The sequence below is a fragment of the Oxyura jamaicensis genome, chromosome 3 (genome assembly GCF_011077185.1).
Source record: "Oxyura jamaicensis isolate SHBP4307 breed ruddy duck chromosome 3, BPBGC_Ojam_1.0, whole genome shotgun sequence".
Lineage (NCBI taxonomy): Eukaryota > Metazoa > Chordata > Aves > Anseriformes > Anatidae > Oxyura > Oxyura jamaicensis.
This window is the reverse complement of record NC_048895.1, coordinates 108,823,922-108,846,717: the sequence shown is the minus strand read 5'-3', so window position 1 is coordinate 108,846,717 and position 22,796 is coordinate 108,823,922. Positions and strand designations below refer to the sequence as shown.

General features: G+C 41.9%; 1 protein-coding gene across 1 annotated transcript in view; it reads left to right on the top strand.

Moving 5' to 3' along the window:
- Window positions 1–20,565, top strand: part of HS1BP3 (HCLS1 binding protein 3) — a 51,134-nt gene extending 30,569 nt beyond the window's left edge. The window contains exons 5-7 of the mRNA XM_035321771.1: window positions 6,686–6,837; window positions 7,311–7,446; window positions 18,807–20,565. Of these exons, the coding sequence (XP_035177662.1) occupies window positions 6,686–6,837; window positions 7,311–7,446; window positions 18,807–19,035 (517 nt within the window). The 3' untranslated portion in view covers window positions 19,036–20,565. The remainder of the gene's footprint in view (window positions 1–6,685; window positions 6,838–7,310; window positions 7,447–18,806) is intronic.
- The last annotated feature ends 2,231 nt before the right edge of the window (window positions 20,566–22,796 follow it).

Genomic DNA, 22,796 nt, shown 5'->3' with positions numbered 1-22,796 from the left:
GTCCATACTGTTCTTCCTAATTTTTTCCTTATAAAGCTTCCTGTCTCCAGAAAGATTTTATATTTATTTAACATTTAACATGTATTTTATGTTTATAGAAAACTAACTTGTAAACATACTTGTTTATTTTTGGTGGTCAGCAATTATAGCTGGTTATCATTTTTGATCAGCTTCAAACTCTCCCTTTTCTCTTCCTTTGCTAACTTGCCTATTGTTTTTTATGCTTAATTTCTTCTTCTTTTCTCCTTCCCCTCCCTTCTGTTTTCCTACTTTTCTATTGCAGCTTCCTGTTTTCCCTTCACTTGCCGCCTGTGGTCTTTTAAAAAGCATAATTTGACCAATAATAGTGAACTGTAGAATTAAAGCAGAAAAAGAAGAGACCAGCATAGAGGAATGGGGGGCACATGATGCAGATGAGGGGAGAAGAGGGCTAAAGATGACCAAGAGGCCTGGAGGATAGTGCAACACTGCAGATCCTGGAGATGGAGCAAGAAAAGTTCCTGACACTGGTCCAAAATTTGGAGAAATGGATTGAGGACAAATGAAAAGGGGAGAGGATGATCCTGGGCAGAATTACAAGGACTTGGCACAGGGAAAAGAGAAGGTGCTCCAAGAGAGGGAAGGAGAGCAATAATCAATGTTTCTCTTCTCTCATCAATTTGAAATCAAATCCTACAAAGAACACAAACAGAGAGTTAGAGGCATAAAAAAGGTGGTAAATGCTAAGCCCCTATGCCGATTCCTGCCTGGTCACTCTTTTAATATTCCATAGACTGCCCAGCAAGACATGAGATTCTCTCGTCCTCATCCCACCACAGCACTGAAGAGATAACCAAAAAGAAAGTCTTCTGGTTTCATCCCTCCTAGCTCAATGCATCTGAGTGCCTCAGTTAGACATAGAGAGATACCTCGGGCTCGCTCTCTGCAGAGAAACAGATACCTGCAATGCTACAGTGAGCTCCCTGTCCACAGAAGATGAATGATAGTGCTTTCATTGTCCTGGGCCTGTTTTGGAAGAAAAAGGTGGGAAGCCTCAGGACCTCGATACTTGGGTAAGGTACCATTAATAACCAGTCCTGTAGTGTCAAAAAAAAAAAAAAAAAAAAAAGCATGATTCTGGCAAGACTCCAGCAGTTGAATGCTCTTTTAATTACATACTGGCTATATCTGATTATATGCCTCTCTTTGACTTTACCCAGCATCAGGGAGATGCTCATCAACCCCACGTGTCTTTGTGGTGCAGTTTCCTAACACTAGCTTTATTTTTAGCCCTCAGTAACCTCCCTGAAGTTCTAAAACGTGTTGAGTAGTTACATCAAGGGTGCAGAAAGATGCTTGGCCATCTTTTCCAAAACATGTTAGTGCATGTTATCTGGTGTTGTATATTTGAAAACATGCATCATTAACATGGGTATTAGAAAAATAACTACTTCACTGTCATCAGAAACCCTGAAGGTACCATTCTGCTGCCTTGCAGATAAAGCCCCAAATACTAGTGAGTATTTCTGGCGTTTTCACAGCATAATTGGCACTGTTGACAGCTGCTTTATTATTGCTGTCTTGTTCTGAACCAGTGTCCTTGCTGTGGTTTAATTTGTGCATGGTTATATTTTGAAACCTGTTTTTTGGTTGTCCTTAACTTGTTTCAACAAGTCGCGCATTCTGGTTTAGTCTACAAGATCAAATGAAAACGATAACAAAATGTCCTCTATGAAAATTTTCTTTCTTTGCAATCTACTCTGTAACCCTTGCTCCGTTTCTGGGCTTATGAGCTTTATTAGTTATTTAGATGAAAACATTTTAGGAAATGTTTCTATATTATGATTTTTTGCTTATAAGCTATACATTAAACAGAAGTTGTCAATCTGTGCTCTTTTTGTTTGTTTTTGAATTATATTGAAAAGGATATCATCAGAAGGTTTAAGGACAGATTTTTAAAAAATGCTTGGCTTCCTTTTTCAAGAATAGGTACTGCTGAGTGCTGTGTCCTTGGAAAGATCTCTCCTCAAAAGCGGGTCCCCAGATGGGAGCTGAAGTCTTAAAAGTGTAGTTCTTCAGGCTTTCTTTCCATGTGTTGCTCTGTTGGAACAATAGTCCAAGGCTAACCTAGTCCAGGGGATGGAGGAGAAGAAACTTCATCTGCAATTTAATGCTCTTCTTCCAAATGATTTCTGCTAGGACATTTACTCCATCTATTATACATTATCTTATTTTGGGATATGCCAGGGCCGGTTAAAACACTGTAAGTTACTGTGATGCCTCCAAAAAGATGACTGTGTGAGGCAAAATATCCTGCGGCCAGCACTTGTCACGGTTGCTTAATGCTCAGCAGTCAGGCTGTGCTGAGCCGACTGGCTGAGAGTTTCTGCTCTGCATCTCTTGCCCAGAGCGGATGAGAATGACCCCTTTTGTCCTGTCTGGTGTTATCAGGCAGCTTTGGAAAATGAGCACTGTTGATTGAAAAGAAAGCGGCAGATGACATTTTGTTTTCTGCAGGAACTGGTGTATAGGATCTTTGTTTTTCAGAAATGGTTTTCAAGAAGATGTGCTAATATTGCTGCTATTTTAGCAGTAGTTCTTTTGTTCGAGCCTGAACGTAGATGTGTGGGAGCTGCGGTGCCTGTTCCTATTGCTGAGCTCTTTCCTTGTAAAATTTAATGGATTCCTATGACATGAGCACATATATTCTGCGTAAGTCTTTTTTTATGTTACTGTAACATTCCTTTCCTGGAGCACAATTTTATTCCTGTAAAAAATAAATGGTCATATTTTCAGAATAAAGAATTTAGAAAATTTTTGTCTGTGTACTGAGATTACTCTGAATGTACAGAAGGAGAAGTATACAGGGTAGTTAGTCTAAGTATTCATTACATCTGTTTTAACCCTGTAGTGAGTATGGGTTGGGGACTCCTGCCTGTACGGAGCACAGCAGACACACAGTGTTACAGAGCTCTTTGATTTACGCTGTGTGTCACCAAGTGTTGGGTGTGAAGGTCCAGCATTTCAAAACTCAGCGATCGCACACGGAGCATCTTAGTCATCCCTGTTGCTGTTTTCTGCAGCTGACCAGAAAGCTCTTCTGCATTATTGATGCACCAGTGAGACAGGGAGGCTGCCAAACGAGTGACCTACATTGTGTCTGTAAACAATAACAGGAGAACCGCTCTCACAAAATGGGCTAGGTTTGGACGTGGGTGTCTCCCGCGTGCAGGGTTTTGTTGGCACCTTCATGAGTGACCTGAGAATCATCTGAGAGCCAGGAATGTCAATCTTCAAATGCACCAGCAACCTGACTAGCAACCAGCAGATTCATACTCCCTAATTTTAGGTCATCTGGTTTTGGTCCATGTCAGTTCAGAGGCTAGTCTTTATTTACATTTATTTATGAGACAGCTTGGCTCCTTTTGGTCTCAGAGTAGAAGACTGTGGTGTCACTGGAGCCACTCTTGCAGTGCTTTGCAGGAAGGCAGGGAGTTCAGTTGGGTAAAGAGGGATGGCTCCAGAAATCTCTTTAGCTGAACTGAGGATGCATCAGCTTTAGTGCTGGTTTAGTTTTCATTAGGAGTTTTAAAATCTACTGGAGTGATGTTTCCAAGGTTCACTTATTTCAGTAACGGAGAAATAGCAGTGACAAGGGTCATTTTATGCCAGCTGGATGCAGGTAGTTGCAAAATGTCGGATGCCAAGGTTGTGAGTATGATGGATGAGAAAGGTGCTAATGAAGAGCAGGGCTTGAGTACAGTAATGCTCAGGAGAGTAAATCTTCCTGTATTTCTGTCCTCCCAAAGACCTCTGCATCTCTGCACTGGCTTTTTGCACCCTAGCACATCGTGATCACCGAGTTAACTATCCTTGCATGCCTATCAGCAGGTAGTTTCACCGTCTGCTCAGGTCCCTGGTCCCTGCTTGTGGGGATGTGGCAGGCATGGAGAGGTTGGGGTTGAGCGGGCAGGCAGAGCTACCTCTTTCAACACACGGTCTGGCCAGCTGAAGCTGATTATGAAACCAGAACCTCAGACAGACTCCGAAACTTCTCACACACCCTTTCTCATCTGTTAACCTCTGCTCGGCAGTGCACAGCCTGGGCTGGCACAGCTAAATACAGAACCGTGGGAATCCTGTTCCCCGGTTGGAGACTGACCTCAGCAGAGTCCCAGCATGGATATGTACGGAATGACTTGGCACTCCAGCCCTGGCTTCCTTAGAAGGGCACTGAGGGGAAGTGACTTGAAGGCAGAAAAACAACTTCTTCATGTTCCTACTGGTAGTAGTCGAGCCCTGTGGGTTTGGCCCTGAGCCCTGTAACTGCCAATGGAGTCCCCTGGCAAAACAGAAAGCAAGACAGTGTAAATGGGCTGGTTTGATGGCTAGACTAAACAGAGGGTTGTTACCAAGGCCTTTCAGTCTGCTTCGTTATGGTTCATGTTTTTATGATGCTGTTTTATGGTTCTGTATCCTTTCCTTGATGTTTCCCACCATTCGGATACTCTTTGCTGAAAATACTTGAGTTCACTATTAGTAAACTTCTTGGTAATTTCACTGGGGTGGAGAGCTGTTTGGAAATGCACTGGCTCATGTGTAAGTACCTGTGGCATAAGAGGCTGTTGTCCATCAGGAGAGCTGTTGTAGCTCCCTGGATGGACAAGGGATCTTGTCAAAAGCTTTTTGGCACTCTGCAGGTTGGCAAATCCTCACTAATATTGTCATTGATTTCAAAGAACACATTGCAAGACATGGATTCTGCAAATAAAGGTTCTTCCTTCGCTAGTAGATTGGATTTTTTTATCTACTAATTCTACTTTTGATCAATTTGCCAACTCTATAATGACTCGATCTCACTGTTCTTCTGCTTCCGTTGTTCCGTATAATCACTCTCATTTTTTACCTTTTCTTTTGATGCCTAGGCTCATTTGAGTGATAGATTTCTTACCACAGTTAATAAAGCAATAATTTTAAGTTTGTGTAGAAATCCCCAGTGAAAGCTATCTGGCTTGTAGGTGTTATTACTATAGATTTTGTAAGTTTTTTGGAAGAAAGCTCTTTTACAACTCCTTTAGTTGGAGATGAGGCCTTGGAGCCGACCTTCCAAAAGTAGCTCAGGCTCTGAAATCACTCAAGGTGTATCAAGAATGAATACAAATGCAAAAAAGCAATGCCATGGAAGTTTGTCCTGTTCTAAAAAGGAGTTTTTTTGTATTGTAAATAAGTCAGCAAGCTGTCACTGACAACTATCAGTTATCTTTAGTATATTGAATAGGCTGTGTTAAGGCTGTACTTAAGTTCTGCATGAGGCTCACTCCTAGGCCTCTGAAGTGCGGCCTTCCGTGTTGCCAAGAGACGAAGTGGTGGTAGCAAGGTAATAAATATCATCTGGAGGTTCTATTTTGTTGATAATAAGCTTGTGGAAGTAACTGAAAGTAACTGCACTCCACTATTTGCGAGCAGCTGTATTTGGAAGAGGATTTTACAAGGTTCTTTAACGTAGCTGGAATGTGCGTGTAATCTTTTGACCCTAGTTCGTAGTTTGATGACTATGGCATGTTAAGTGCTGATAATTAGGTTTGCTCTAGGCTGAAAGCTGACCTGTTCTCAGCAAAGGAGATGACATCTTTTATTGTAAGAGGCACTCAAAGGGGCTACCTTAGAAATGTTAGGACCATGTCTGCTAGGAGTAAAGATCCCTGAAATATGGCAAATTCTTGGGAAGGACGTGCTGTCCTAAGGCATTCTATTTCAGCATAGTTTGAATTGGACTTTTCATCCAAAGGCTTTGTCCTGGTCTCAAAATTTTCTTTTTTATGCAGTCTTGTTGCCTTATAACTCGTGCTGCCCTACTATGAAAGCTGCCTTGTAGCATCAGCTAGAGGAGTATAAACCCTTGATAGGAGAACATGAGACACATGCTTTTCACCTGTCCTATGGAGATGTCTGTCTCTTTCCATTAGGTAGAGAAGAGTATTAAAAGTTAACTTTGTCTCACTGACAAACTTATAGAAGACTAAATTTAGAGGAAGTTAATCCTACCCTTGCTTTGAGAAGATAGTGATGTTTATAAATTCTGCAAATAGCAGTCTGTCCAAAAAAAGTGTCCTCCAAACCCTTCTTGCTTCAGCTTAAAGTTAATGTGCACTCTCTGTCATCTCTCCTCTGAGGAGGATGAGGGCATTCTGATAAAGTAACTAACACTGTTATGAAAGGAGTATGCAGCAGTTGAAAACAGCAGTGATCACTGGCTAAGTAATGGAGCCAGGTGACTTAAAAACCTGTCCAAAGGGATCAGTGCAGTGTACAACCTGCACTTTGTTTCTCAGGCCATCCCCACTCTGTCTGACTTTAACAGCATTGCTGGAGCTGCTGGTCTTACTTATTTTATGCTTTTTGTGTGGTAAAATTGCTTCAAAGAAATGGGATTGGGTAGCAGTTTTCGCAGTATATCATTCTTAGCCCTGATCTTCGAATTTCAGTTGTTTCCTTGATAGTACTTACGAACACAAAATGCGAGTACGGCCAATAATCCATCCAGCTCAATATCCTTTTTCTGCCAGTGACTAACAGATGAGTATGTACCTTTCTCTGATACTTTCCCAGCCTCCATCTACTTTCAGTGTATGGGACTTTCTTAGACATAAATCTTTCTTGTTAAATGAAGAATTTCAGCTGATTTTCTTGTCTCTTATGTTTTTAGAACTAAAAAACTAAAGAAGGTACCTGCTCCTCCAGCCAAGGAAGAGAAGCACAAATTAACCATTTTTGAAGAAGAAGTAGATCCAGATGAAGGACTGTTTGGACCAGAAAAAGATTTCTCATCAATTGGTCCCAGGAAGAAGATGAAAGAGAGTAATTATCTATATTTGTATAAACACAACTTGTTTTATCTAAAGCATGTGTATAATTGAGCTTTTAAAATTTAGTGATACGGATTGTACAGGTTAGATGGGAATGTTAAGGCACATCTTCAACTGGGGCAGATTCATTTAGACAACAAATATGACCTGTAGTTGGCCTAGCTGTTGACTGTTGACATTTTGGGTTTGGGTATTTGGGTTGTTGGGAGCTGCCTATCCCACACATACTCATGGCACTGGCAAGGGTAATGTGACCTATATTGGGGTGCAAGAAGAAAAGCAGATATACCAAGTCCTGAGAGCACAGCATAGTATTGATGTGTTACCTGGTACTTAGTGGATTGGAAGTTCTTGTGTAAAAGGAAATGTCTACCTGATCTTTTTTTCAGCCTCATATCTAGATTCCCTAGGTATGGTTTTGTGTCCTACGATTTAACTACAGCTTTTACTGTTTTCCCTTTCTAGATCTGAAATTATTCGAAGATCCAGACCTTGGTGGAGTGGTAAGATTGGGCGACTCACTACTGCTGCCAGCTGCCTGTGAGAATAGGGAGCATGTGCTGAACATAAACCCTGAGGAGGACACTGAGGAACTGCTGAGGTACTCATCTCAAATCTGTCCTGCAATATGAAGGTCACCTGAGCGGGGACTTAATAAGACCTCAGAAGAGGTCAAATCTTGGAAACCAAAGACATTATAAAGGAAATCAGGAAGATCTTTAGATAAAAAGTAGGGTGCAAGGTATTATTCTGTGGCTCCAAAGGAAGGGTCTTGAAGGCCCAAGGCATGCCATCTAGTCTCCATTCTCTAACATGACAATTCTGCTTTTCATAGAGGGTAAAAACTGACCTCCAGTATGAAAAGTGAGAAACCAAGGCAGGGACACCCAGAAACGAGGAATTTTGCTTTAGTGATTTGAAATTGGTGGCTCTTCCCTCTTGCCCCAAAAGGAATGATTTTTTGCTGGTGGCTCACAGACCTCCATTACCACTTCTAGGAGGAATCTTGTGCACAACACGACAGCTGCAAAGGACTCTCATTAAAATGTCTGTCACACTATATTTCATTTTTAATCTAGTGGACCAGAGGGCTGGAGCTCATAGTTACAGGAAGGAATAATGTACTTGCTCTTAAAATTACCTGCCCCTTTGCTAGTGTAGTGGTGAAACATATAATTACGTCACATTTTATTCCTGACATTACTCAAAATTTTGTCATTACTACAGCTGCAGTAATTTTGACATTACTCAAAAATTTGTCATTACTACAAAAGCTAGTTTGCCTGCACTGATAATGTTCAAGACACCAAGCAGGGCACTAATGCTCGGGAAGACTGACGTCACCAGGGAATCTGCTACAATGAAGAGTCAAATTTACATCTTCTGGATCTCATACTGACATCTGAATGATGAGGCCAACCTATTTCAAGCACCAGTGCTTGCCAGCTAATTCTGTTAGGATGTATGATTTCAACACCAGGTACTAAACCCAAGGGAGGGAATCAGAGTGTGGTATCCTCTCCTGAAGCAGATAGTTTTGCAGCTATTACTTTTTCCCCATGTAAAAGTGCTAACTATCTCAGCAGTAATAACTGGCTTAACTTAAACAGAGGTTAAATTGGGCTGGTGCCATCTCACATTACATCCTGACAGCCCACCTGATGTTTATAAAAGCTGATGGGGCAGGACATGACCTGATTTAGTGCTGTGGTACACTGGGAGCAAACATGTATGTGCTTGCAATATTTTCATGTTTGCTTTCTCCTTTGCTAGCCATCTCAGAATGCACTGTTTGATTCAGATCATTCATATGACTAGAAGTGCCTGTTTTAATGCAGTCCTTGTATTATTATTCACTAGTGGAGAGTATTTCTCCAACTGTCATGTTAATGTCCTTTGAATTACATGTTTTCTCTTTCTCTGTGGTGGAGAAAGGTCTCTGAAGTCTGCTCTGAGACCAATGGACTATACTTTTAGATCAGTTTGGAGTCATCAATGTTAGCAGCACACCCAGATGGTAATGGAAATAGTGGGAAAAAAATCATTTATTTTAAATTCCACTAGTTTTAATTTATTCTTGAATTTTCCCAATGCTTTCAGCAGTTGGCAAGTCAAGATCCAGTTGGAAATGAGTGCACGTACTGAAGCAGAAAATTGTGCCAGCGATCTCATGGGAAAGTTACTACAGAAATCCAGAGGCAACTCCTGGCTGTGCCAGAGGCACAGGCAAATAGGTCAGGATCTGTTGGTCTCTTTAGGTGCCTTAACACCCTCTGAAATCCCTCTGATAAGCCTAGATCACAGTTACCTGCACATCATAGAGAGGTGATGGACTGAATAGCAAGGTGATTGGAAGTAAAGGAAAGGCTGTTGAAGGGGAGGAATAGGAGAGAGAGTGCTGTTTTACCCTAGTAGAACACTTAACCTTACCTGTATTCATGACAGTCACCTCAAATAACTGCAGCTGAACTTTCCCAAGTGGTTATACACAATGCAGTTTGTTTTCTGTTCAGCTGGAAGCCTTAGCAGAACTATCAGGTCTCATAAATGTAGAGGCAATATTTGAATCATCTACTACCTTCCCTCCAGACTGGTATTAAATGTTCTTGCAGGGCAGTGCTACAGTCTCTTTTGCAGGCAGTGACCCTTTGTGGTGAGAGGAGATGCTCAAAGTGAGCAGAACCCTGCTCTCTCACCGCTATGGGGGCTTCAGCAGATCTGTAGGCCTTAGAATAAGTTTGGCCTGTGCCCAGTAGATGTCACAATCCCTCTCCCGTCTGAGAGAGGACTAAAAAAATCTCTCCCCAACTCACAGATCAAAGTGGGAGCAGTGACAACCCACTCCTTTAGTGGGCTAGAGCTAGGTAAGCTGCTCAAGGAAAACTAGCAAAGGTCTTGGTTTTCTGAACATAACCAGTTATATATACCACACAGAAAATTTGTCTGGAGACATTTTGTCCAGACTTAATATCAGCCCAAGCTAATATGCACTGGCAGGTCTGTGGTAGGTCCAGAGACCTTAAACATGTTCACTGTGCACGGATGAATTAGCTGAATAATGCAGATGTGGTTGATTTTGACTTATGTAGAGTGCATCTATATGTACCACATGGTCTAATCATATGGATGTGGTAGATCTGAGAAGTGTTTGCCTTGCTGGTCAATGCTCAGCTGAACGTGAGCCAGCAGTGTGCCCAGGTGGCCAAGAAGGCCAATGCCATTCTGGCTTGTATCAGTAATAGTGTAGGCAGCAGGACCGGGGAGGTGATTGTCTCCCTGTACTCAGCTCTGGTGAGGCCATACCTCGATTACTATGTTCAGTTTTGGGCCCCTCAGCACAAGAAGGACATCGAGGCCCTGGAGCCTGTCCAGAAGGGAGCTTCAAAGCTGGTGAAGGGCCTGGAACACAAGTCTTGGGAGGAGTGGCTGAAGGAACTCGGGGTTTTTGGTCTGGGGAAGAGGAGGCTCAGGGGAGACCTTATTGCTCTTTGCAACTACCTGAAAGGAAGGTGTGGGGAGCTGGGGGTCAGCCTCTTCTCACAGGTAACAAGTGATAGGACTAGAGGGAATGGCCTCAAGTTGCACCAGGGGAGGTTTAGGTGAGAAATGAGGAGCCATTTCTTCTCAGAAACAGCAGACAGGCCTTGGAATGGGTTGCCCTGGAGGTGGTGGAGTCACCACCACCCCTGGGGGTGTTCAAGGAAAAGTTGGACGTGGTGCTTAGGGATGTGGTTCAGTGCATGACATTGGTGGTAGAGTGATGGTTTGACCAGATGATCTTGGAGGTTTTTTCCAACCTTAATGATTCTATGATACTGGAAAATGCACTTTCCAGTGAACCAGAGGCAGGGATAGGAGAGCACTGTGTGAAGCAGAAAAGGGCAGAACCTTCTCTTTGCAAAGCAGAGATGGGAAAAAGATGATGTTCAGAGCAGAACATGAGAGCAATCTAGCCCTTTTTAATCATAACACAGGAGCAATCAAGTCCTTTGTGACCTGTGTGGTAGCTGAGCAGTTGCAGCAGTAGCAGTCCCCCAGCACTGTCAGTACAGCAGTGAATCCCCAGCAGTGACTTGTAACTCCTGAGGAAGAGACTGTTATGGAGACAAATGAGTCTGCAAAACGTGTGTGGGTTCTGCATGTCACAACATAAGGGAGAAAAAAGTATGACAAATGTTTGCATTACAAATGGAAGACTATGGTCTCTCTGGATACCTGCTCAAATAAAATGAGAATTAGTATTTTAAGTAGAAACACGCATTTTAACAAGTGTTGAACTATAAGAAAGACCAAATGCATCATACATGTAATGAAAGGTTTCTTTTTATGGCAAAAAGGCCCACATCCTTTCAAATATTTTCCCTCTTCCTGCCCATTGACCAGCCTCTAGCAGCTCCTTCTTGGCCTACTGACAAATATCAAGTAATGGTGATGGAGAAACTAGGTGAGCTACCTCACTCGCTGTAGAAGCAGTCAGTTTCCTACTTCGGGGTCTGCCATACTACTTAGTGAGGTACTTGTACTTACATGTCCCTCCAGAACTTGTGGAAAAAAGATAAATTGCTGTGGTAGGAACCAGCAAGGTCAAGTTTCAATGTATTGCCTTCAGGGAAAAAAAGGAGCATGTCACACTCCTCCTTCCTGGGATGTGCTTTATGAAAGAGAGGAAGAGGTAAGCAAGTCTTTTTGGCTCATCTCTTCCATAATGGGATACAAAGAAACCCAGACACCTCCAAGAAGTTCAGGTCTGATTGCTTTCAGCTCTTCCACAAGGTGGCCCACTGCAGAGAAGTGAAACAATAACTGATCAACCCTTTCTTAGATTGCCCTTGGAAAGCGATTTAGGACTAGGCTTCTGTTTTCTCCTGTGAATTTCCTTGGCCGTGTCACACCATAATGATTCATTCTGGATGCATTCAGCCTTTTACCAACATTCTCAAAGCTCTTCCTCGGGTCTGATTTCCATTTAATCTAGTGATAGAAGTCAACTGATGCCGAAAACAGTATCCCGCAAACTCTCACATCATGGATTCTCATGCCATCTTATTTTCCCATCTCTGTCTACCCAGTGGCCACAGATGTGCAAATTAAGTTTTCATGCAGCAGCACTGCAGTCAACCTCTTCTGCCTCATTAATCTAGATCACGCCTGCCTGGTGTGATGGATCAGGCAGGTTTTTGTGGAAAACCAATGCTAGAATTGATCCTGTGAATGTTGCAGCAGCTCTGTGGCCAGAATTACATAAATCACCACACATCCCAGCCTGAAATAATTATCACAGTTGTCTGAGCAGCCTTTTAGGACAGATTTAATTAGCTTCACCTTTGATAATGAATTGAGAGTCGAGTTAGAAGGTAGCAGCTGTCAGCATACGATTTGTCTTTTTTTCCAGTGCTGAGAAGAGTGTCAGCAGCGGGATCCCAGTTCTGCTGCACTGTGGTGGTAGACCTGGCATATTCTTACTTAGGCTTACACTGACCTGTGCTGCTGGTGTTGAAAGGAACAGTCTAGCTCTTACTTTTTTGCCACAGCATCCTCATCCTTTTTGTGCCTGTTAAAGATTAATTTTGTTCTGTATTTACAGCTACGAGCTGTGCCGTCAGGAATACAAGTGATGACCCTTTCAGGAGCACGATGTTGTTAGAGGATGAAGCAGTTTATGAAACCACATCCTAACAATGGCCATTTCTAACCACCGCTCAGTCTGCATAGCTTCCTGAGCAGGTTTGTCAGCTTCAGGTTTGTTAAGAAACTGCTGCCAACCTTGCAGTGGAAAAAGTGTGTATGTTCTTCATCCAGCGGGCCACTGGTGGCAGCTGAATTTGAAGAGCAGCACTTAGACCTTAAGGCTAGCCAGAAGTCATATTGGACACCACCTCCAGCACCATATGATGAGAAATATTTTTTCCCTGTCCAAAGGATATGAGGGCAGGGTAGGAAAAGATCTGTGAGAAGCTCTAGAGGGTTTACATCTAAGTCTTTTGGACAGAGGGTTGTTTGTGTGGTGGACAGGTGGTAGAGATGTTGCAACAAGTGAGTCAGAAATTTCCTGACCACTCCAGGGCAGTTTTCCATGGCTTGTTGTGACCTGACAGTGGGGAAAGAACCTTGATATATGGCTGCAGTAGCTTTCACTAAACAAATAACTATTCCTTTTTTTTTTTTTTCTTCCAATTTTTGATGGGCTTTCTTTGCTGCCCAAGAGCATTTTCCACGATGGTTTTCAAACATTTATTTTGTTGATTTCATTTTTCCTATGGTGTGTAATGATGCTACTTACAAACAGTGGAAGAGCTACAAAGTAATTATGGCCAACAGAACAGAAAAGCTTTTACCAGGTGGGAAACATTAATTCTTGCTCCACTCTTGGTTACATGTATGGGTTGTATGGAATAAAGGGTGACCTAGATTTGTAGTCTCTCTTATTCTAGATCCTTTTGCTAGCCTTGAGAATCACCAGATTTCAAACATCTTGCCCCAGGGCTCTTGCATTTTCAACAGCCATCTTCAGCCAGGAGGATAAAAATTGCCTGCTCTCCCCTGCCTCAATTATGCCATTGCCTGGTGATAAGGGAACTTTCTAGAGAAGCAACAAAGAAGTGTGAACTTCATCAGGATGGGGAAAAAACGAACCAGCTCTCTGGTTCAAATTGTGAAAAACTGATTCCTTCTCTGGAGATATTCAAGGCCCGTCTGGACACCTACCTGGGCAGCCTGCTCTGAGGAACCTGCACTGGCAGGGGGGTTGGACCCGATGATCTTTCGAGGCCCCTTCCAGCCCCTACAATTCTGTGATTCTGTGATTTGTCTCCTTTCCTGTGTGAGTGACCAAACCAGTAGGCTGTTACCTCAGAGGGCTTCTTGTGGGTGTACAGGTGTAGGACTTAGGAGGACTAATGAGCCCATTCTCTGGCCCTACGCCAAGCAGCACAATCAGGCAACATCATTTCATTATGCTCACTGGCTCTGGAACTGTGTGCAGCTGCTGCTGGGAATGGTCCCTGTCCCATGCCAGCTCCTGAGTTGTGCCTGGGAGCTTTTTGGATGAGGGGTAATCTAACACAGACCAAAACTGTGCAGACTCTCATGTTCCAGTGTCTTGACATATTTTCTGGAACTGTTTAAACCAGCATGAGCTTACCTGGAGTGGACTTCAGGGGAAAGCAGGAGCAGGCAAGGAGATACCTCCTACGTGGTCTCTGTAACTTCCATCAGCTCTGTTAGACATCATGCTGTCTCTATCGACCATACCAGAAGTGCTGGGCAGCAAAGTCTTTTCTCAAGTCATATATGTGATATTACACCTCTACCCAACACTTCGCTAAGATATCTGTTGTACTCAGAATTAACACCAGCCAAAATAAAGATTGATGAGGTACAGAAGGACAAAAGTCTGTTCTGCAAGAACTGCTATGGGTTGCATAACCTGGCTTCAAGTATGAGGCTTTTGGATACTTTAGCAAATTAGGGCAACCTTTGCCTCTTGCTTTTGTTACTGATTCTCCTCATTAGAGCATTCTCAAGCAGAGAAGGTCACTGTTCCCATCATGCTAGGTGCTGTATACACACAGTCTTGTTCTCATTCCCAAAATTTGTCCAGATAGATGGGACAAAAGTCAGAGAAGTAACATCTAAAATGCTGATGTTCTGATGGCAGCCATGTCCTTGCCTCTGTCAGAAATCTTTCACCCTCTTGAAGTCTACATGCTAGCTGTCGTATCATAGGGCTTTGTGACAGCCTTTCCATAATAAGGGGTTTGATTGCATTCTCTCTGAAAACAACAAGATTTTCCACCAATACTGGATGTCTGTGAATCAGCACAACGGTATGGCAGGAACTTTAAACAATGTGGTGTTGTTTTTCCCTTACAAAAAAAAAAAAAAAAAAAAAAAAAGACTAATTAGAGAAAGATTAATTACATGGATTCTGTGCCTGATTGTCTTTAACAAAGGGGGGTGGGGGTAGGAAGGTTCTTCCTTTAATCTCCTTGTTAGGAACAACAGAATAGTTACTTGAGTTTTTTTCTTCTTCCATTTCCTTGCCTGGAGTTAAATATGGTGGTAGTTACGCGCTGTAACAATTCATTTGCTTCTCAAGAAATAGAAGTCCTTGTTCCTATCTCAGCCTGTGGCATTGTGCATTTTACCTCTTTAGTTTTCCAAAGCCAATTGTGTCTCACATGATCAAACAGCAGGGGATCAAACAGTTTGCCTAACACTGCAGCACGAAAAGCAGGTTTTGAGACAAAGACCACGTTATCTGCCGTGCCTTCTGTAGAAGACTTCTCTCTGACCAAGGTCTTTGAAAAATCCAGGACAAAAAGGGAGCTTTATGTGGTCAGTTTCCACACTCTGAAAAATCAGATCTCCTGCAGAACTGTTGGCCTAAAAGCACATTGCCAACAACAACATCAAAAACAACATAAAAACAACTACTGCGCTGCATCTCTTGGAGTTATTTTATGACTGTGGTTTTGTTGCTGTGGTTAGCACAGAAATGAATGTAGAGCCACAAAGGAGCAGATAATTCAGGAAGCTGTGACGTCTGATGAGGTTAATGAGCTGTGTTTACTACTGGCCCTCCTTGGCAGATCAGCTGCCCTTCTCAAGCGCCGCACCTCGTTCAAAATCAAGGTTGTTCCATATGATCTGTATGAATACATACACATTGTTCATCTAGATATTATGGTTTCTGTTATTTGTGACCAAATCTTTATGACATGGACACTGATTCATGCAGTATTTGTTTATGCCAAGTAGGAAGGCATCAGATCAGCTTCAGAAATACCAGCCCTAACATGTTTTGTTTATTACACAGCAAAGAGAACAAGAACATGTCTTGGCAATGTGATCACAGGTGTGATATCTCTTGGCTATCACAGTTTGCAGCAAACAAAAATGCCTGGTCTAAAATGAAATTAATTTCTTCTCTGTAGATGAGGAATTCAGAAGGAATCAATACGCTGACAAGGTGTTTTGTAAGTTAGGTGGGATATGACACCCACAGGGAATCACAGAAACCAAGAGACATCATAAATCTTATTATCAAATTAAAAGAGAATATAATCTCCAGAATTACCCGGGGGATGAAATTTGAGATAACAGCAGGAGCTGTGTGCTGGAATACAGAGTCCACCACATAGAACTCAAGGTGCAGAGCTCTGAGACAGTGTACCTGCTCTGTCCATCAGCTGGCTTGTTCAAGTATTTCCTAGATGGACATATTAGTGTTCATGCAGTTGATGTTACAAGATTGGCCTTGGTTTAAACTGACCCTCTTTTGGTTTCCTTTGAGAGTTACAAAAAGGTCTGACTTCAAGAATGGCATTGCCTTAAAGGATTCTGACCATATGGCAGAAAATTCAGGCTTCTTGTTCATGTTGTGACCAATTCGCAGTGAGTGTAGTGCATCTCAGCCCAGGCAGTCATAAGTTCTTCACAGCTTTTAATAAGGTCAAACATAAAAAAGAAACCCTTGGGGTCATGCAGTTTTTCTTAATAATAGCAAGACCCTTTGCTGAGAATACTGGAGCTCTTTAAGCACCTGTGCTTTTAGCATTCAGATAATATTCTCTAGGGCTGGAGTAATAAAGTGGATTGGATATATTGATTCCTCTGCTGTTGATCATGTCCCCCATGGTCCTGGCTCCAAGATCTCCTTACTTTCTGACAATGAGGAGGACATAAATTACAAAAGATAAATGAGTAGAAGGACCAAAAAACGCCTGACTTGAAATGAGGTGAGACTCCTTCATGCTCCAGAAACAGACTCTAAAGGCACCTTCCTTACACTCCCTGTATGGCAACCTGTTCCAGTGAGTGGATGTGCAGGAGAACTGATCCCACAAATCCCTTCCAGTCACCAGGGTCTCAAATGAGAGGGCCTTCAGAGAATCCTCCCAGAGATCTCCATTGCATGGTCACATCTCCATTTACTGCTTGCCGTTTCCCACCAGGCAGTTATGGGTGCTGTGACCAACAGCGGACATCCAACCCATCCTCCCAGCTGGAAGGGCTGTGCCACCTCCTGAGGCAATGCTCTAGCAGAGGCACGGGGAGAGGAAAATCACAGAACCATTGACTCATTGAGGTTGGAAAAGACATCCAAGATCATGTGGTCCAACCATCCCCCTACCACCAATGTCACCCACTAAACCATGTTCCTAAGCACCACATCCAACCTTCCCTTGAACACCCCCAGGGACGGTGACACCACCACCAACCTGGGCAACCTATTCCAATGCCTGACCACTCTCTCAGAGAAGAATTTTGTCCTAATTTCTAACCTGAACGGAGGCACAACTTGAGGCCATTCCTGCTGCGTATGTGCAGCCATCTCCCTTCTTGTTTCAGATTCGCTTGACCAAACTTTCTCATCCTCACAGGTCCTCTAGGAGTGAAATAAGTAAAACTGCTTGAAGGGGGACTTGAGTGCAGAAGAAAATTCCAGTCCCTTTGCAATAATTCCTGCCCCTTAATTTTATCTCATAGTTCATTTGTAGCTTCCCTGGCAGGCTACCCTTCGGCTGAGGCAGAGGGAGTTTTATTGCTGGCAGTGTTACAGAATTTTAATGTGCTGATTCTGTGATACCGAAGTTTGTTAAAAACAGTTCTTATATCAGGGCTTGTAACCAATTAAATAGTCAAATCTTTTCACTGCTTAAGACACCATGGTCGTAGAGCAAGTGTATCCCACTAGAGGTGGGGTCTGGCAAGGAGATAGTCACATATTATATACTGTGATATTATGAACCTTGATCTTTGGTTTGTGGTCTCCCATGTAAAAAATTTTGCTTGCACATCTTGCTTGATTTTTTTTTGTATGCTGCAATTAGGGGTGGAGCCTTTTGCAACTCTTGTATTTTGTAAGCATACATGAAGTATGCATTTTATCAGGGGGTCACTTTTGTAGCTGGTCATTACAGAGCTGATGAGCTGCCTGCATTGCTGGTTGGGTTTCAAATACTTAATGATGATTGATCAATGAAGCCTCGGGAAATTAACAGCTATGTTTACTCCTTATGGTATTTTGTTTGACCACCGTGCTCAGGGGATGAAGACAAGAAGCTGTTTTGATTCAGAGCAAAAAATACTGTGGCCTATCTTTTCCAGCTACATTAATTTTTACTCTGCCATTTCTGCTGTGTCTTTTAGCGATGTGATGTGTCACAACTTTCTTTTTCCTTCACATAGCCGCTTTCCAAAGGCAGCGACCTCTTGGAGTCGTAAGACTATCTGTTATAAAGTCTCTCTCAAAATCTTTGTAGCTCCAATGGGAGCAGAACTGGGCGCACACAGCATGTTGTGTCTTTTGATAAGGTCAAACAGCCCAGGTAGAAAACATTCTTAACTGTCCCAACCGTTCTGCTCAATTCACCAGGAAATTGTGAAAAATGGTCACCTAAAAAAAGAAAAAGAATTGTTTTATACATTCAGATTGCAAAACTCTCTCAGTTTCTTGGAAAAAAATGTGAATATATTGTTTTTAAAGTCATTAAATTTTCCTGTTTGTTATGACTGAGCATGTCTGCCTTGGGGAATGAAGGTAAGGGGGAAATGGAGCTGAATGTGAAAAGATTTACCATCCCATGAAAATGTCTGAGCTGTTGGAGAAGGAAGCCATCCTGTCACAAATTAAAAGCATTTTTTTTTCCCAAACTAAAATCACTTTTTTTTTTTTCAAAACTGCAAATTGTTTTTAATTTAGGCATTTGAAAACATGCAGTAAAATAAATTAGCTTACATGGTGAATTGAAAAATCATAAAAAGACAGTTCTTATTTTGGTGGCACTTAATTTTTTTAAAAAAAATCCTTCCCAAAAGAGAATTTCATCAAAGATGATCCATTCCTGTGGAAAGTTTTATTTTGCAAAACTGCATTTTATTAGAAAAACAAAAAGCAGTTCAGAAATTGCCAAGCTGTATCACTGAGGAGTTTATGATATTTTCTTTTCATTCCAGAGTTGAAGATGACTTAGAAAAACTCTTGAAAGTAACCTCCAGACCAAAACCTAAGGTACCATCAAAACCACCATTGCCTCAGAAACCAGCAGTTTTCCCCAGGAACACTAATTCATCTCCACTGGCAAAGCCAAAGGAAGACAGAATTCAAACAATGAATGAAGTGGACATCCTCCGGTATATCCAGGAAAATGAATCTGTCGACAACCAAGATACAAGTCTTTTCTGAACGTACACATTTTTAAAATGTCATCACTCCTTCTCGGCCCAAACTCCCTGTGAGCTCAAGTGACAATAGCAAGAACTGGCCAGATCTCTTTAATGTCATGGTGCCTGTTTGTGTGCCATGATATAGAGGGCAGCATGTTTGACAAGCACAGGCTCAGTATGATGTTTTTAAAACAATATAGTTATGGTACATAGTTGCCTCATCTTTTCAGGGCTTTACAGGAATATGGACAAAGACATAGCACTACAGATTATGTCTGCTACTATTTTAGTATCAGAATAGTAAAGTTTTGGCCAGTTTTGACCTGACTGTAAATGACAAGCCTGTTGCACACATGGCAGGTATGAATAGTGTCCAACAAATGGTCTGAAGCAGGACAGGATGCTTTTCCTGTCATTTTAAACAATGCATTTCAGCTTACTGGAAATTTTCATTTTGTTCTGTGCATTTTTATAGCAGTCTTTTCCTCCCTGTCTGTTATAGCAGTATTTTATAAACAGTGACTGTTAAGTATAGGTAACAGGTCTTCTGTAGTTCAGAAGAATACTGAAATCACAGCTAAGCCTGACTGTTTTGCTGGCTTTGTTGCACAAATGCTGACTTGTAGGAGATCTTGTAGGACTGCTAACACTAGACGCTGTGTGTCTCTGGCCCCTGGGGGAGATAGCAAATGACTGAAGATGGCTCAGGGTGCAGCTCCAGGCATACACAGAAGTTTCAGTGTGTAGGAGGTTTGGATGCTGTAGGACTCGTGTGAACATACACAAGATACAAAGGGGCTAATTTTTTCCAAGCAAGTCTTCCTAGACTTCTGCTGCAGTTAGTGGAGAGAAAAAAATTCTGCAGAAGTTGAGTCAGTGCAGGTGTCCTAATGGATGAACTCTTAATTGCTCTCTGGAGTCAGTCTCTCTCTTTTCCTTCCTTCTTCCATAAATTACAGAAGGATCCATGGCAATTAATCCCACTACATTAAAATGAGCTTTTACATAAACAATGGTCTATAGTAAGCCATATAGCAAGGGAGGACAAACTTGGGATTATCGAAAGGCAAGACATAGGAAGAAAATGTACTGGAGAAAATTTAACATGCAAGAAAAATAAGAACCGCATGGTAGAACAGGCATCCCAGACTACCTTCCCTTCCTCCCCAACTCAGGCACTCTGGTTAAACACGCTGAATTTACATCTAATGCAGGTTGATATCTGCTGTCGTCTGCTGTCAGATTCCTGTGCTCATATGTGTGTGTGTTATATCCAAATGTGAACACTAGCTCCCTAGAGGGAAAATATTAATATATTTAAGCCATATCACTACCCTCAAATTTGCCTTTCTAATATAGAACAATATGAATAGAAAGCCTTATATCTATATATTTTATTAATGAAATTATCTATATTAGTATTTCTTTTTAAGCCAATGGAAAATACGATAACGGTATTTTGGTATGGTGGGATGAGTAAAATATAATCATTGGATCTCTATGTTAAAATATGTTTCAGAACAATAAAAATATTTGCTAACCTGCAGGAGTTATTGTTTTTGTTGTTCTCTAGGTTGTACAATAGCAGCAGATGGGAGTTAAAGGATGGATTCCATGTTGTTAAAGTGCAAGCTCAGCTAAAGCCCCACGTTAATGAGTAAGAAACCATGAATGTAGCTGCGCTCATATTTCCTTTGATAGCAGCTAAAGGTAAAACTATATATGGGCAAAGGAAATACCTGATTCTGTCTGTTCTCACAGTGTCCTGGCACAATTAGGAAGCTTGTTTATCCCATCCTGCAGAAAGCACTGAGGAAAAAATAAATGACTTGCCAGAGACCGTGCAGAGAACAGCAGATGAGAGCTGAACTGGAGACAGCCTTTCTGTTGCACCACCTGATGTCATCAACTTATTATATTCATGAACTATACATTGTATATTTAACTGAGGGCTGTGGAATCTTGATCTCCACTGCATGAAGCACTGCTCAGACAGCTGCTTGTATTTCTGTGGTTTTGGCCTACAGCCTGGCACATGGCCTGAACACCACTAAAACTACCACATGAAGGGTCATGGATTTAATGACCAGCAGCCTGAGTGAAGATCTTTACCCTTAGCACACAACACAGGAAAATTCTTAAGATTTCTTGAAGTAAATTAGCAAAACAATAGAGGAACAGGGCTGGCAGGGGCTATGAAGACCATTTTGTCCACCTCTCTACCCTAAGCAGGAGCACCTGGCCTGTGTCCTGGTGGTGGCCATTCTTGCTGTCCAGGACAAGGTGTTCTTGGTATGAGAGCTGGCAGATGCCAGAGCAGGACATGGTGGCTGAACACAGTCAGGCTGGAGTGATACCTGAGCATGGGCACCGTATTGTTCTTGCGGTGGCAGCAATTATGCTTGCGTGTTACCTCTCATAAGTGTTTTTCTAACTTGCCTTTAATAGTTTGTCTGGACAGCAGTGCTGGAGATGTAACAGCTTCCATGGGAGTGAAAGGTTTTCTTACTGTCTGACATAACTGTTTCTTACTGCTACTTAAGCTTGTAATTTCTAACTCTCATCAGCACAGAAAGAGATTATATGCCTTTCAGTCTTGTTTCTAGATTGAGAACTCTGCCCTCTGAGGGAGGCAGTAAGACAGGTGAGGACATCACTACGGCACCAGCTTCTCTGCTACATACTCACGTACTAGTTTACCAGGAGGAGTAAAAGATGCCAGCGTCCCACAATCTTCTATTAACACCACTTGGTGAGGTGACACGATGCCTTTGTTCCAGCTGGGACTATGTTTTCCTTTAGCCTTTCCTCATAGCGATGGCATCTGTCTGCCTTCCACCACCTCTAAGAGCTCTGCTCTGAAACAGCTCATGCTTTTGCAAAGCAGCGGGAAGGTGGATGTTATATATTATCATTAAACTGTGGGAACATTCCCAGTAATACTGATGTAACTGCACCATAGCTATATCCATTTAAAATGGCCAAGGAATACTTTGCCCTCAGCCTTCCCCCAGAATTGTCAAAATACCTAGACAACACAGGGAAGAAAGAACTGTAATTGTTTCCTGTGGTAGATTTTTAAGATTTTTAAAGGTCTGTTTTACTTCAGAAAAATCTATCTTTTCTGTCAAGGCAGTAACGTAAAAGGATCCTTCATAAATCCCAGTGTTACAGATTTGTTTTACAATGCAAATGTCTAGCTCCGGTAATATTTATAGGCACTTAGAGGTGAGTTACAGTCCTTGAATAAATTATATATAATGAATCATTATTATACAAGAGAAGAATGTCAGGCGAATGCAGCCCAGAAAAATTGAACATATTATTTGAAATGACATCAGGAAACCACACAACATACTTTGCATCCTGCCAGACCAGAGGTGTTTTTTTTTTTTTTTTTTTTTTTTTTTTTTTTTTTTTTCCTGCATACATCACTCCTAGTAGCAGCTATTTTATTAGCCTCCTCTTGACAACTCTTGAAATTCAATTATGGACTCTAATGTAGTTCTTGGCTGACAGGCATCACCTTTCGACATTAATAATAGCTAGCTCATCAGAAGATTTGAAAAGCAGTAGAGTTAAAATTAAACCCTTACAAAAGATGTTTTCTTTAGTGATTAGAACTTGTAATAGGTATCTCTACTGCTTTAGAAGCTTCTTCTTGTTTTGCATAACCTTCTTCTGCTTGTGTGGTACAGCACTAATTAACATGTAACACTATGTACTTCATTATTTAGGTCACAGTTAAAATGCTGATTTCACCAATTTGGGTATTTCACA